The 14,157-nt window shown below is 39.3% G+C and overlaps 1 protein-coding gene across 1 annotated transcript in view; it reads right to left on the bottom strand.

Moving 5' to 3' along the window:
- Positions 1–14,157, bottom strand: part of STXBP5L (syntaxin binding protein 5L) — a 421,799-nt gene that overhangs the window by 229,803 nt on the left and 177,839 nt on the right. Inside the window, 1 exon segment of the mRNA XM_043992879.1 lies at positions 11,761–11,824. Within this exon segment, the coding sequence (XP_043848814.1) occupies positions 11,761–11,824 (64 nt within the window).

The raw sequence follows: 14,157 nt of genomic DNA, 5'->3' as shown, positions 1-14,157 counted from the left end.
ACCCCAAATATCTCACCAGAAAAAAAAATAAAGGGAGTGAGTCTCAAATAGCTAAGTTATCAAAGAGCATTATGAAAATTTCTCTAAAGATGAATATTTATAAACTATTAAAGACTATGTGGAACATTGTTTCAAATAATAAAAGAAATAAAATAAAAATAACTAAAGTTTCCCCTTACACCAAGCAAATTAGGAAATATAACAAATTTCTCCAGTGCTGGAGAAATTGTAAAAAGACAGATGTGCTTATTTTTGTGGGCCAGGATACTAGTGGAACTGGGGAAGGATAGGTTAAATTCCCCTTTCATATACTCACAACACTAGCTCAGACTTTTGTGAGCAAGGAAGAAATTATATAAACATGAGGCAATTGGGCTCAACTTTACCCCTAGTTGAATTGTTCTGGGACAGAGCTGTAGGTCATTTAGCAAGAAGAATATAAAAGTTTTTAGCACTTTGGTGGTCCTAAGACCTCCAGGAACCTCTGTGCTAGTGGCTTTTATTTGCATTCATCTTCCTGACTTTTTAACCATCTCAGAACTGCTTTGACCATGATGATTTGAATATATAAACATATATATTTTAGTAAAAGGACTATTTGTTTGAACCCTCAGGCTTTGAGTGATCCATTGCACCAGATGCAGAACCACAACTCGGGTATTAATTGTTGCTGGTGGAATTAGAAAGTGGTCCAACCACTCTGTAAATAATTTTGGAATTCTGCTAAAAAGTAATTAAGAGTCCAGAGATTCCAGTGCTAGGCATATACCCAAACAAGATGGAAAAAAAGATGTGGGGCAGTTAGGTGACACAGTGGATAGAGCACCGGCCCTGGAGTCAGGAGGACCTGAGTTCAAATCCAGCCTCAGGTACTTAATACTTACTAGCTATGTGACCCTAAGCAAGTCATTTAACCCCAACTGCCTCACCAAAAAAAAAAAAAAAAGGTCCCCTTGTATTGCTAAATAGCAGTGGAAGAGAACTGGAAACAACGTTTATGCCTGTCAATTAAATAATGGCTAAAAAAATTTGGTAAGCAAATGTAATGGAATATTAGCATGCCATAATAAATAATGAAAGATAAAGAGAAGCCTAGAAGACATAAGAGTTTTGTCCTAGAAAAAAAATTAAGAAAATGTATCTCTTTCCAGAAGTTGGGGACTATGGATATGGAATACTGCATATATTGCCAGAATAATGTACTGATTATTTCTTCAGGATTTTTTTCTTTCTTTGTTACATGGCACGGATTGATCAGTAGGGAAAATAAGTAGAAACTGACAGTGATGTAAAAAAATTAAAGACAATTTTTTTAAACTCTCAAACTCCACGCTCATGGTTTTATGTAGGTCTTAGGGTTCATATTCTAACAGGGGAGATGACACACACGTACATGTGTGTGTATATGTATGCATAAATAAAATAAATACAAAGTAGTTTAGAGACACTGCGGTGCCACAGAACAGAGAAAAGAGGGTACAAGAAGAAGGTGGTAATTAACAGTTTCAAAGGCTGCAGAGAGGTCAAGAAGGATGGATGTAAAGGAAAAGGCTATTAGATATGACAATTGGCATATCTAATTAGCCTATCATTGGCAAATCTGGAGGGAGTTATTTCAGTTGAATGATGAGATCAGAAGCCAGACAACAGAGAATTAAGGAGAAAGTGTGAGAAAAAGGAAATGAAGGCACCTATCACAAACAGTCTTCTCAAGGAGGTTAGCCATAAATGGAACAAATGAAGATTTTATGGGGGAGAGGGGAGCCATGGACATGATTGGAGCCAGTAGAGGGAGAGATACTGAATTTCACTGAGAGTAGGGATGATGTGGGGAGGGGTAATATGCTTAGGAAAATGGGATGAAATTGGGTCACTTTTACATGTAGAGGGACTGACACTGGCAAAGAGAAGGGGCACCTCTTCATATAAGACAGGGTGAAGGTAGAGATAGTGCCAGAAAGCACCTTAGTGATACAACATGAAGAGGAAGGAAGAAGAGGGAGATCATGGCTAATGGACTCGATTTTTTCAATGAAATATGAAACAAAGTTCTTAATTGAGAGAGGAGAGAGAGAAGAAACTATATGAAGTTTGAGGAAGGATGAAACGGTTCAGAAAAGTTACTATGGTAAGTAGGATAGTGAGTTAATTAGAAAGTTATGAAAGGATTGCCTTGACATGGTGGGTGAGGTCCCAGTTGAAATTATGTAACTTAATTATTTAGTGCACTTAGCACAATTTTGGTAGTAAATGAGCAGAAGCAAAGGCAGCAAATGGTGGTGTAATACAAGGTTGAGGCTTTGCAGAGCAAAACTGGAGAAAGGATCAGAGACAAGAGATTTGAGAGAGAGCTGAACTGGTTCACCAAGGGGTTGAGATCGGGAAAAGAACTGAGGGGTCAAGGGATCTGAAGTCACAGTAAGGATAAAAAATAGGGTTTGGGAGTTATAGGATAGGGGTGGGGGAAAGGAGGTGGAACCATGGCTCAGAATTCTGAAATTCCCCTATCTTACCACAACATTTTATGTTATCTTTCCTTGTGCTTCATGACTAAATCTACTATTCATTTTTGCTACTCTAGTAATACCAAATTCCATCCTAGTTTATTCTTTTGGGGGGGGTGAGCAATGAGGGTTAAGTGACTTGCCTAGAGTCACACAGCTAGTAAGTGTCAATTGTCTGAGGCCGCATTTGTACTCAGGTCCTCCTGAATCCAGGGCCTGTGCGTTATCCACTGCACCACCTACCTGCCCCCTGGATTATTCTTACCATGCACCTCTTACAATGATTATTCTTACCATGCACCTCTTACAATGTTCTCCACCTGCTGCCAAACATATGACTGAGCTGACTAGGGTCACAACAAATTTATGTTATCTAGTCACTCTTGCCTGGATTGCCTTCCTTCCCCCTGGTTACAAGTCATTTCGTTTACTCTTCCCTAAGTGACTCATTTTCTTTTTTTCTTTTTTTTTTTTTTTTGCGGGGCAATGGGGGTTAAGTGACTTGCCCAGAGTCACACAGCTAGTAAGTGTCAAGTGTCTGAGGCTGGATTTGAACTCAGGAACTCCTGAATCCAGGGCCGGTGCTTTATCCACTGCACCACCTAGCCGCCCCATAAGTGACTCATTTTCATGCTGTGTCTTTTCTTCTTTTCTCAAGCTTTCCCTTCCCCATTCTTTCTCAACAAAGGACGTTGTCCCAAACTTTGAAAAAAGTTTATAAGATAGGTCGTTGCTCTGAACTTCCTATTCTATATCTCAAAACTCTTTAATATCACTCTGCCCAACCAGCAACCCTCCATTATCTCCTCTTTCACTCCATTTTCTTTCTTTTTTTTTTTTTAAGTGAGGCAATTGGGGTTAAGTGACTTGCCCAGGGTCACACAGCTAGTAAGTGTTAAGTGTCTGAGGTCGGATTTGAACTCAGGCACTCCTGAATCCAGGGCCGGTGCTCTATCCATTGCGCCACCTAGCTGCCCCTTCACTCCATTTTCTAATGAAATGGCCTATCTACATGTAACCTTAATCACATTCCCCTCTTGTCTGCTCCTGTCTCAACTGGCTCCCTCTCTACTGCCTAAAACATACACAGGTCTCCCTAATACTTGAAAACAGAACATCTACTTAATACTAACATTCCCTTAAGGTATTATCTTTTATTTCTTTTCTCATTCACATTCCCAACCTACAAATAGTTACCTGCACTTAACTACCACTGTTTCTTGACTCCCTTCTCAGTATCTTGAAATCTGGCACAGAATACCATCACTAGACTGATGCTGTTCTCTTGAAGGTAATCAGTGATGTTTCAATAACCAAATCCAATCAACTTATTTAGTTTTCCTCCCTTCCGACTTCTCTAGCATCTGACATTGTTGACTACCTCCTCCCCGTGGATATTATCTCTTCTCTGGGTTTTCATGGCACTACTCACTTTTTTGGTTATCTGCCCAACTGTCTGGCTGGTCTTTTCAGTTGCCTTTGCTGGTTCATTACTCATGCCCCGGCTTAATATAAAAGAATGCCCTGAGTGCTCTGTCCTGGATCTTCTCATCTTTCTCTATACATTCTTTATTGGTGATCTTATCAGATACCAAGAGTTTAATTATCATATTTATTTTTTAAGAGCATTTTATTATTTTCCAGTTACATATAAGGATAGTTTTCAACATTTGTTTTCACAGGATTTTTAGTTCTAAATTTTTCTCCCACCCTCTCTTCCTTCCCTCCCCTCCCAAGATGGAAAGCAGTCTGATATGGGTTGCATATGTACAATCACATTAAACATATTTTTACATTAGTCATCTTGTGAAAGAAGAATCAGTGGGGCAGCTAGGTGGCACAGTGGATAAAGCACCAACCCTGGATTCAGGAGGACCTAAGTTCAAATCTGGCCTCAGACACTTGACACTTACTAGCTGTGTGACCCTGGGCAAGTCACTTAATCCCCATTGTGAAGGAGGAAGAAGAAGAAGGAAGAAGGAAGAAGGAAGAAGAAGAAGGAAGAAGGAAGAAGAAGAAGAAGAAGAAGAATACAAAGGAAAAACCTCAAAAAAGAAGGAAAAAAAAAACAGTCCAAAAGTAGAAACAGTATGATTCAATCTGCATTCATAATTCACAATTCTTTTTTCTGGATGTTGAGAACATTTTCTATCATGAGTTCTTTGAAAATGTTTTGGATCGTAGCATTGCTAAGAAGACCCAAGTCTATCACCATTATTCATCACACAATGTTGCTGTCACCATGTACAATGTTCTGCTGATTCTGCTCCTCTCAGCGATAGTTTATATAAGTCCTTCCAGGTTTCTCTGAACTCTTCCTGCTCATCATTTCTTACAGCACGATAGTATTCCATTACATTCATATGCCACAACTTGTATAGCCATTCCCCTATTGATAGACATTCCCATAAATTCCAATTCTTTGCCACCACAAAGAGAGCTGCTATAAATATTTGTGTACATGTGGGTCCTTTTCCCTTTTCTATGGTCTCCTTGGGATACAGACCTAGCAGTGATACCACTGGATCAAAGGGTATAAACAGTTCCAAATTGTTCTCCAGAATGGTTGGATCAGTCCACAGCTCCACAAACAATGAATTAGTATTCCAATTTTTCCTCAGCTTCTCCAACATTTACTATTTTCCTTTTTTGTCATATTGGCCAATCTGATAGGTATGAGGTGGTACCTCAGAGTTGTTTTAATTTGCATTTCTCTGATCAATAGTGATTTAGAGCATTTTTTCATATGGCAATAGACAGCTTTGACTTCTTCATCAGAGAACTGCCTATTCATATCCTTTGACCATTTCTCAATTGGGCAAAGACTTGGATTCTTATGAATTTGATTTCATTCCCTACATATTTTAGAAATGAAGCCTTTATCAGAAATGCTGGCTGTAAAAATTGTTTCCCAGTTTTCTGCCTCCCTTCTAATTTTGTCTGCATTGCTTCTGTTTGTACAAAAACTTTTAAATTTAATATAATCAAAGTCTTCCATCTTGCATTTCATAATATTCTCTATCTCTTGTTTGGACATAAATTGTTTTCCTCTCCATAGATCTGAGAGGTAAACTATTCCTTCCTCTCCTAATTGATCTATGGTATCACCCTTTATGTCTAAATCTTGAACCCATTTTGATCTTATTTTTGTATAAGGTATAAGATGTTGGTCTATGCCTAGTTTCTGCCATACTATTTTCTAGTCTTCCCAGCAGTTTTGGCCAAATACTGAGTTCCTATCCCAGAAGCTGGAGTCTTTGGGTTTATCAAATAGTAGATTACTATAGTCATTTACTACTGTGTCTCCTGTGCCTAACCTATTCCATTGATCCATTACTCTATTTCTTAGTCAGTACCACATAATTTTGATGACTGCTGCTTTATAGTATAGCTTCAAATTTGGTATGGCTAGCCCACCTTCCTGTGCATTTTTTCATTAGTTCCCTTGATATTGTTGACTTTTTGTTTTTCCAGATGAATTTTGTTATTATTTTTTCTAACCCTATAAAATAATTTTTAGGTAATCTGATTGGTATGGCACTGAATAGGTAAATTAATTTAGGTAGAATTGTCATTTCTATTATATTAGCTCAGCCTATCCATGAGCAATTGAGCTTTTTCCAATTACGTATATCTGATTTAATTTGTGTGAAAAATTATCATCTTTATGCATATTATTTTCAGACCTATCTAGCTCTAGCGTGTCTCTTAAGATGAAACCTCAGATTACCAACTGCCTATAAGATACTTTAAACTGTATAGCCCTTAGGCATTTCAAACATATTGAAAGTGGAAAGTATCATCTTTCCCCCAAACTCACCTAACTCCTCCTAATTGATGTATTTGTTTTGAAGATACACCCTGCCAGCTGTTCATGTTCACAACCTAGAAGTCACCTCAACTCTTCACATTACTCCCCGCTTCAAGTCTAATCAGTTGCCAAGTCTATTTTAAATTTATCTCCACAATGTCTCTTGAATCTGTCCTCTCTACTCACATGACTACCACCTTACCTAGTGTCATCATTATTTTTTATATTTTTTGAGACTTGGTCTCCCTATGTCATTCAGATTAGGAGTAAAGCAGCCATTCCCCGGTCAGATCCTACTACTGATGAGCACAGGAACCTTCACCTGCTCTGTTATGGACCTGTTCACATTTTTCCCTCCAAAGATAGCTTGGTGCCCCACCCTCTACTCCTCAGGGCTCACCATATTGGTGCTAGACTTAGCATAGACTCTTGATCTAGAGCTCAAATTCAGCTTATCGTTTATGAACAAAAGCTTTCGAATTGGCCTCATTAACTTCAATGTCTTGACACCCCCCCCATTCCTCTACACACAGTGTCAAATTGCTATTTCAAAAGAATGGGTCTGACCATCACACTTCTCTATTCAAGAAGCTCCAGTATCTCCCTATCAATTCTGAAAAAATGCTAATTTCTCCAAGTAGCATTTAAAACCTTTCACGATCTGACTTCAGCCTATCTTTCCAGATTTAGTGCATGCTATTTCCCTTCTTCTTCATGGAAGATTCTCCTCCATGACATTGCCTCCCATCTTTTAGCCTTTGCATGGACTGTCCAAGGAGGAATGCTCTCCCTCTCACATCCTTGTCTCAGTCACTCTGACTTCCTCTAAGACTCAGTTCAAATCCTACCTTTTGCAGGAGACTTTTCTCTGTCCCTCCAGATGCTAATTTCCTTTTCAACTTACTTCCATCTACCCTATATATTTCTGATGTGTACATAGTTACTTATATGTTGTCTCTCCCATTAGAATGTTTATTCTTTGAGGGCAGAGACCGTTTTTGCCTTTCTCTGTATCCCCAGCACTTATCACAGTGCTCAGTATAGAATAAGTAATTATAAAATGTTCACTAAGTGATTGACTGTACCACACTCCCACTCCTGACACATTTTCCCTCGTTCAAATTCACCTCTTAGAATCCAGAACTTTCTCCAAACTTGGCTTAAGTTCCATATCTTACACGAGTCCTTTCCTGAGCTTCCAGGTGCTGGTCCTTCCTGCTTTACCTCACTCCCCAAAATAAGTTTACACTTACTTTGTACATATTTATTTGTTTGTTTATTCACTTGTTCATTCATTTATCTATCCATCCATCTGTCCAGTCATTCATTTATTTTTTGTTTATCTGTGCATATGTCCAGTGGTGGGACAAAAGTCAAGAAAACTAGTGATGGCCAAGGATACAGCGGATGACCTTGACACCTTCAGTGTCTGACTGAGCTCTAAGACCTCCACAACACCTGCTTCAGCCACCTTCATGGTCACTGGAACAAGTTGTTCTCATCCACTCATTCTGCCAGGGAACGTTTTCACATGCTTGGGGTAGATCTCCCCCAGAGATGATGGGAACCACTCATTACCCTGTGAATCTTAACAAATCACTAACCTCTCCAGGTCTCAGTTTCCTCATCTGTAAAAAGAGGGATTTAGACTCCATAGCCTCTAATATTCCTTCTGATTCTCCATTTATGATCCTATTGTTCACCATTAGGAGAGAAACAGTTATACTTGATTAAATTACTGATTATGATCTGACTGCCTGTGATCCAGTGCTAAAAACTTAACCTTTCTAGGCTTCATTTTTCAATTGGTAAAATAAAGGGATGGGAATAGATATCCTTAAGGTCCTTTCAAAGACTTAAGAATAATGTCTCTGCAACATGTTAACTCAACCAGGTATTTGCATTTTAAGTCTTTAATATAAAGCAAAAGATATCAATAAACATTTAAAAGCAAAATAAAGTCATGTGAGAGAAGTTCCCTATGAGGATCAAATCAAAGGAAGAACCCTACTTCCAGAGTGAAGTATGTTGAAAGAAAGGGAGGCATTAAGATGGCCTTAGATGTGTTCAGATAGGAAGGCTTAGGACGTAAGAAGAGAGGAAGGTTTTGTGGTTCAACAGGATGGAAGAACCTTGACTGAGTCAGCAGAAGCAGGGGAAGGGCTGAGGAGAGGGATGACAGACCTTCTAGAGCAAGGCAGTTATCCTATCCTGTGAAAGTCCAGTAGGATATGTGCTGTTTTTAAACTGCAATTGAGTTGGGCTGGTCTCTGGGCTTCGGATGTCTTCCTCAAGGGATCAGGAGGCTACTTGAGAGAGAGAAAGACCATGGACTCTTCTGACACTCCTTCCCCTCTGTATCCTATACACATTAAGTGGACCAAATTAGTTGTTTCTTCAAGGCCAGCCTTCAGAGGTCTCCCCCCACCCAGATCAATTCTCTGCCAGGTACTCAATAAATGTTTGTTGGATGAATTAATGAATGAAAGTCTCCTGTTTCTGTGCTGACCCATACTGCCTCCATTTTCCAATTCTATCACAGTGGTGTAGGCCTTCAGGGCCACCTTTATGCTCATCTCCAGGCTCTAACCCCGTCAGCCACATTTCAGAGCTGTCAGATTAATCTTTCTTATGCATAGGTATGACTGCATCCTTCACTTTCTTGTTGGCTTCCTAATGACTACCAAAAATAAATATATAAACTCCTTGAGCCTAGTTGTCACAGCACTGCACGATCTATCTTCATCTTATCTTATGTTTCTTATCTCAGTGCTTCAGTCAAAATAAATTATTCATCATCTTCACTTTATGTCCTGCACTCTCTTACCTCTGTGTCTTTGTTCATATTATTCCTTTGGCGTGGAATGCTCTACTCTTTCCCCAACTCCCCTAACTCCTCCAACCTCCACCAATTTCTTCTGGAAAAATCCCACCCATCATTTGGTGCCTATTTAAGTGCTATCTCTTCTATGAAGTCTTATCAAACATCTAAACCCTAACCTTAGTAAAAAATGTTCTTAATCTCTTTGGATCTTGGCTACACTTTGATTTCATTGATCCTGTAAATTTCACAAAGTCACAGAAAGTTGGAGCTTGGAAGGACTTTGAAGATCACCTAATACAAGACCCTCGACTCGATAGATAAGGAAATCAATGCCCAGAGAAGTTTCAAAGATCTGACTTCCAGTGCAGTCCTCTCTTTGTTACATCATACCACATCCTACCTCTTATTCATCATTCTCTGTTTTTGTATTTGAGTTTTTTATATAGGTGTGGTGTACTGCTAATAGTCTGCAAGCACAATGTAAGGACCAAATCTGATTTGTCTTTATGATTCTCCCCAAACCTATCTCACTGATCTAACTAGTAGGTATTTAACAAACATTTTACTGAATTGAATTCAATATGGGTATTATAGAGCAGGGCTTCCAAGACCAAGATGCTTTGGCACAGCATAACTTGCCTCATTGGCCTACCAAGGTTCATTATCCCTAGCAGATGGCAAACCAAACTGTAACATCAGATACAGGATGCTACCAGATTTAGAAGGTGAAAGAGCAAAGAATCCGGGACTTAACAGCACCAGGCTAACTAAAGCAGCAAATAACCTGAGGGACTGACATGAAGTAGCATAGCCAGGCAAGTCAAACTGCCACCACTACCTTGAACATGATCTTCCCTCAGACCCTCATGGAAACAGCTCAGGAATCCGAACTGAAAAGCCTTGGAAATACCAATCCTCTCTCCCCCAACAACTTGATTCCAGCCTAGCACCTGAAACCATCACTGAGGGGAGAAATCAATGTGGAAAGGGGGCCTACCTTCCTCACCAACATCACCAACGGCCACTAACACACTGATAAGCACAAGAGCCCCGGTGTGGTAGCACCACCACCCTCAAGCCCCCAGACCTTTGGTCCTGCTTCTAGTCCAGCTATCACATAGGGAATCAGCTCTTATAGAGAAGGGACCAGCAATCTCCACTTACTGCTACCCATGGGGCAGGCAAGCCAACCTGGCTGAAATAACAAGGAACTGAGAGAGATAACATGTGCCAGGCAAGACAAACCAATAGTCACCACTGTCTCCCCTTACATCCTGATGGAGACAGATCCTGAACCCAAAAGGCTTGGGAACAGCAATGCTTCTATCACAGTAACCCCAAACATTACCCTGGGAAGCAAGTTTTGTAGATACACATCCTGGCAACTGCCCTTAAAGGTGCTACAGCCACAGGTACTGAAGACCCAGAAAAGAAAATTCTTATCAACAAAGTCCCTGGTACTGTCAAGTGTGTTAAAACCTGAAACTTGTGTGATTTTTATCAGTGGAAATGATATTAAAGAAGAGGTATTACCATCTGGTTGGTGGCTTCATCCTAAAGACTGCTGGACATTTCCATCTAACTTGCTGCTGAAACCTTCCTCCCATTAGAATATGAAGTCCCTGAGAGCAGAGACTGTCTTTTCTGTTTGTACCCACAGTGCTTTGCACATAGCAGATGCTTGAAAAATGCTTTTTTTCACTCGTTTATTTCTTCATTCATTTAACTGTTTGGCTTTGCAACATGGGTATAGACTCTGAACAATTTTTATTTATACCTCATTTCTGAGTTTGTACACTGAAGGGATGGATTTATGGCCTAGCAAGGTCTTAGATCCTAGAAAGTAGAAATGTCTGAAGCCAGAAGCTTCCTGCTCTATTTGCCTTGGCATCAGTAATCAAGAGATTCAGCCTTCCACATAAATAACAGGTGCCCTGCAGTTTCTGTATTCAATAGTGTCGACCCAGTTATCATCCAGTTCAGTAATAAAATATCCTTTTACTCAGTTCCTACCTAGGGGTTGAGCTGAGAAATGAACTTCCAGATTTTTTCCTTCCTGCTGTTTAGGGAAGTTAGACCAGGACTGAATGGGGGATTCCAATTTGGACAGTCCTGCACTGGACACATGGATATCATTGACTTGCTTAATTTACTACTACTGTTTGGTTAATGCCTTTTTCACATCTATGTCTTTGCAAGTGACCTTGAATTAGGCATACAACCAGGGACATTATGAATAGAGGAGCCAGTGGGAGAGAAACAAAATAAATGAGCTATGAGATTTGATTGGATGATCTAAACATAACCTCTAGAATAACACAAGAAGGTGATACCTCTCATAAAGTAATGAGGCCAAGTGATATCAACGAGCTGCTCTGAGAGCCCAGGAGAGAGGCAAAAGGAGCCTGGCAGATACCCCAAAATATCCTCTGGAGTTGGGTGACAGGTATCACATATACCTTCACAAAAATTCTAGAGGTGAACATTTGGTTTGGCCCTGATAGAAACCAAAGGCTTCATTTGGAGGTTACATTATTTTAAATGGCCTGAAAAAATTGTAGGAACTGAGGAAAACAAAACCATCAAGACTTTATGGCATTTTATGCTATTGTTGTACTCACTTTCCCTTCGTCCCTTGGACTATCACTTAAATGTACAACTGGACCTGGGTGAGTCTTTGTGGATCTGAAAAACAAATCAAAATATTGCATTTTTTTAAATAAAAAGAAATACTATGCACAAAGGGAACTTAGAATAAGATTATTAAAATAAATATCTAATTCTTGAGCACAACCCCAAATATACTTGAGACCAGCAAATCTTCCCTGTTAATCTGTATTAATACCTTAGCAGATGTGGGTGTAAAATTCACAATGTCTTCAATTTAAGAAACAGAGCCCTGCACCTATAATGCTGATTATGAACTTGATCCAACCCCATTTTAAAGATAGATTCTCCAAATTTTATTTTCTTTGACATGAACTCTCAACCAATTGTGGATATAAAAGAAAACATAATGTCTCTTTTGTTATATAAATAATTACATATTTATATAGAACCTCCACGACAGTCCTGCGATTTCTAATCATGAAAGAGGTGATTCTCAGGCATCCAAGACCATGGCACTAGACAATAAGGTTTTTGTTTGTTTGTTTTTGTTTTGCAGGCAATGAGGGTTAAGTGACTTGCCCAGGGTCATACAGCTAGTAAGTGTCAAGTGTCTAAGGCTAGATTTGAACTCAGGTCCTCCTGAATCCAGGGCCAGTGCTTTATCCACTGCACCACCTAGCTGCCCCGTGACAATACGTTTTGAAAGGTTTTATCAGGTTAGAAAGGATTTGAGTACTTCCCTGTAATAAATGTGTTAATGCTGTCTTTGGACTAAACCAGCTAAGCACAAAGAAGTTCATCACTGGAAGGCTGACCTCTGAAGAATGTTTTGGCTCCAGCAACTGATAAATATCAGTTAAGGCATGGTGAGGTTTCACTTGTCCAGGTGAAAAACACACACTGATAGCAAAAACATGGACCTTTTGAACTATTATCTAAAGAACTGAAGAACTGGTAACTCCAGTTTTCACTACTATTCAATTCCCAGAACAAACTAGAGAGGGTCATACAATGATTAGAGGTCTACTAGCTCAGTGATTCTTTTTTTTTTTTTTTGCAGGGCAATTGGGGTTACATGACTTGCCCAGGGTCACACAGCTAGTAAGTGCTAAGTGTCTGAGGCCGGATTTGAACTCAGGTACTCCTGAACCCAGAGCCTTTGCTCTATCCACTGTGCCACCTAGCTGCCCCAGCTCAGTGATTCTTAACCAGAAGACTGTGAACTTTTTTTTTTTTTGGTGAGGCAATTGAGGTTAAGTGACTTGCCCAGGGTCACACAGCTAGTAAGTGTCAAGTGTCTGAGACTGGATTTGAACTCAGGTCCTTCTGACTCCAGGGCCGGTGGTCTATCCACTGCTCCACCTAGCTGCCCCATGAACTTTTTTTTTTTAATGGTAATTGTATAACTATCTAATAGTTTCCTTTTTGATCCAGTTATATTTTATTTTATAAATTAAAATGCATGATTATGAGAAAGAGTTCACAGGCTTCACCCATTTTCCAAATGGGTACATGACGTAAAAGTTCAAGAACTCTAGTATTAGTTAATGTTGTAACATATTGTTCTTTATATCCATGATCCCTTTAATCTCTTCCTTACATTCTCTCCTTTCTATATGTTTGCTTTCATGATTTTTATTAATGATGTTTTCATATAGACCAGGTAAGTAACGTTAACAAGTATTTATTAAGCACCTACTATGTGCAAGACACTGTGCTAAGTCCTAGGGATACAAAAAAGGGGCAAATACAGTTCTGGCCCTCCAGGAGCCGACAATCTAATGGGAAAGACAGCATATAAACAACTCTCCAAATAGGTACAGGTGATTCAGATATGACTGAAAGGTTAAGTTGATCAAATTTACTATAAACTCTTTATATAGCTTCATTATATCATATGTAATTCTATCACAATAATAATGACACAGTATTAGCACATTTCCTTTGATTTATTTATCAGTCTATATTTGGTTCCTCATTCTGTTTTCATTGCTGGACTTGCCCCTGCAAGGTGACCTTTGTGTCTTACCCTTTTCTAAGAGTTGTGAAAGGGAAAAAGAGGGCATGGGCTTTGACCTTGAAACATCCAAGTTGTGTCAATTTTGAAAGGCATTTTAAAAAACCTATTCTTTTCATGCCTTTACCAATACTTCCATTCCTGGAAGACCTCAGCAAATCTAGAATAGTCTCACTTACAGCTGTCTTCAAATGACATGCTTCCAGAAATTCTACTGCTTTTGACAACTCCTAAACTTATTTCTGTTTTAGAAATAGCTATTGTTGAAATAGACTGTATTACTTATCTTTAAAATCTGATGGGGACTAAACCTTTGTCCTGAAGTCATTAGAGTTCCTAAGATTTTCACACTCTAGCAATAGCCTGATCTATGGTCCAGCTAGCTTAGCAG

This window comes from Dromiciops gliroides, chromosome 3 (assembly GCF_019393635.1).
Source record: "Dromiciops gliroides isolate mDroGli1 chromosome 3, mDroGli1.pri, whole genome shotgun sequence".
Classification (NCBI taxonomy): domain Eukaryota; kingdom Metazoa; phylum Chordata; class Mammalia; order Microbiotheria; family Microbiotheriidae; genus Dromiciops; species Dromiciops gliroides.
Note: the sequence above shows the minus strand (reverse complement) of the source record. Positions and strands in the feature narration are given on the sequence as shown.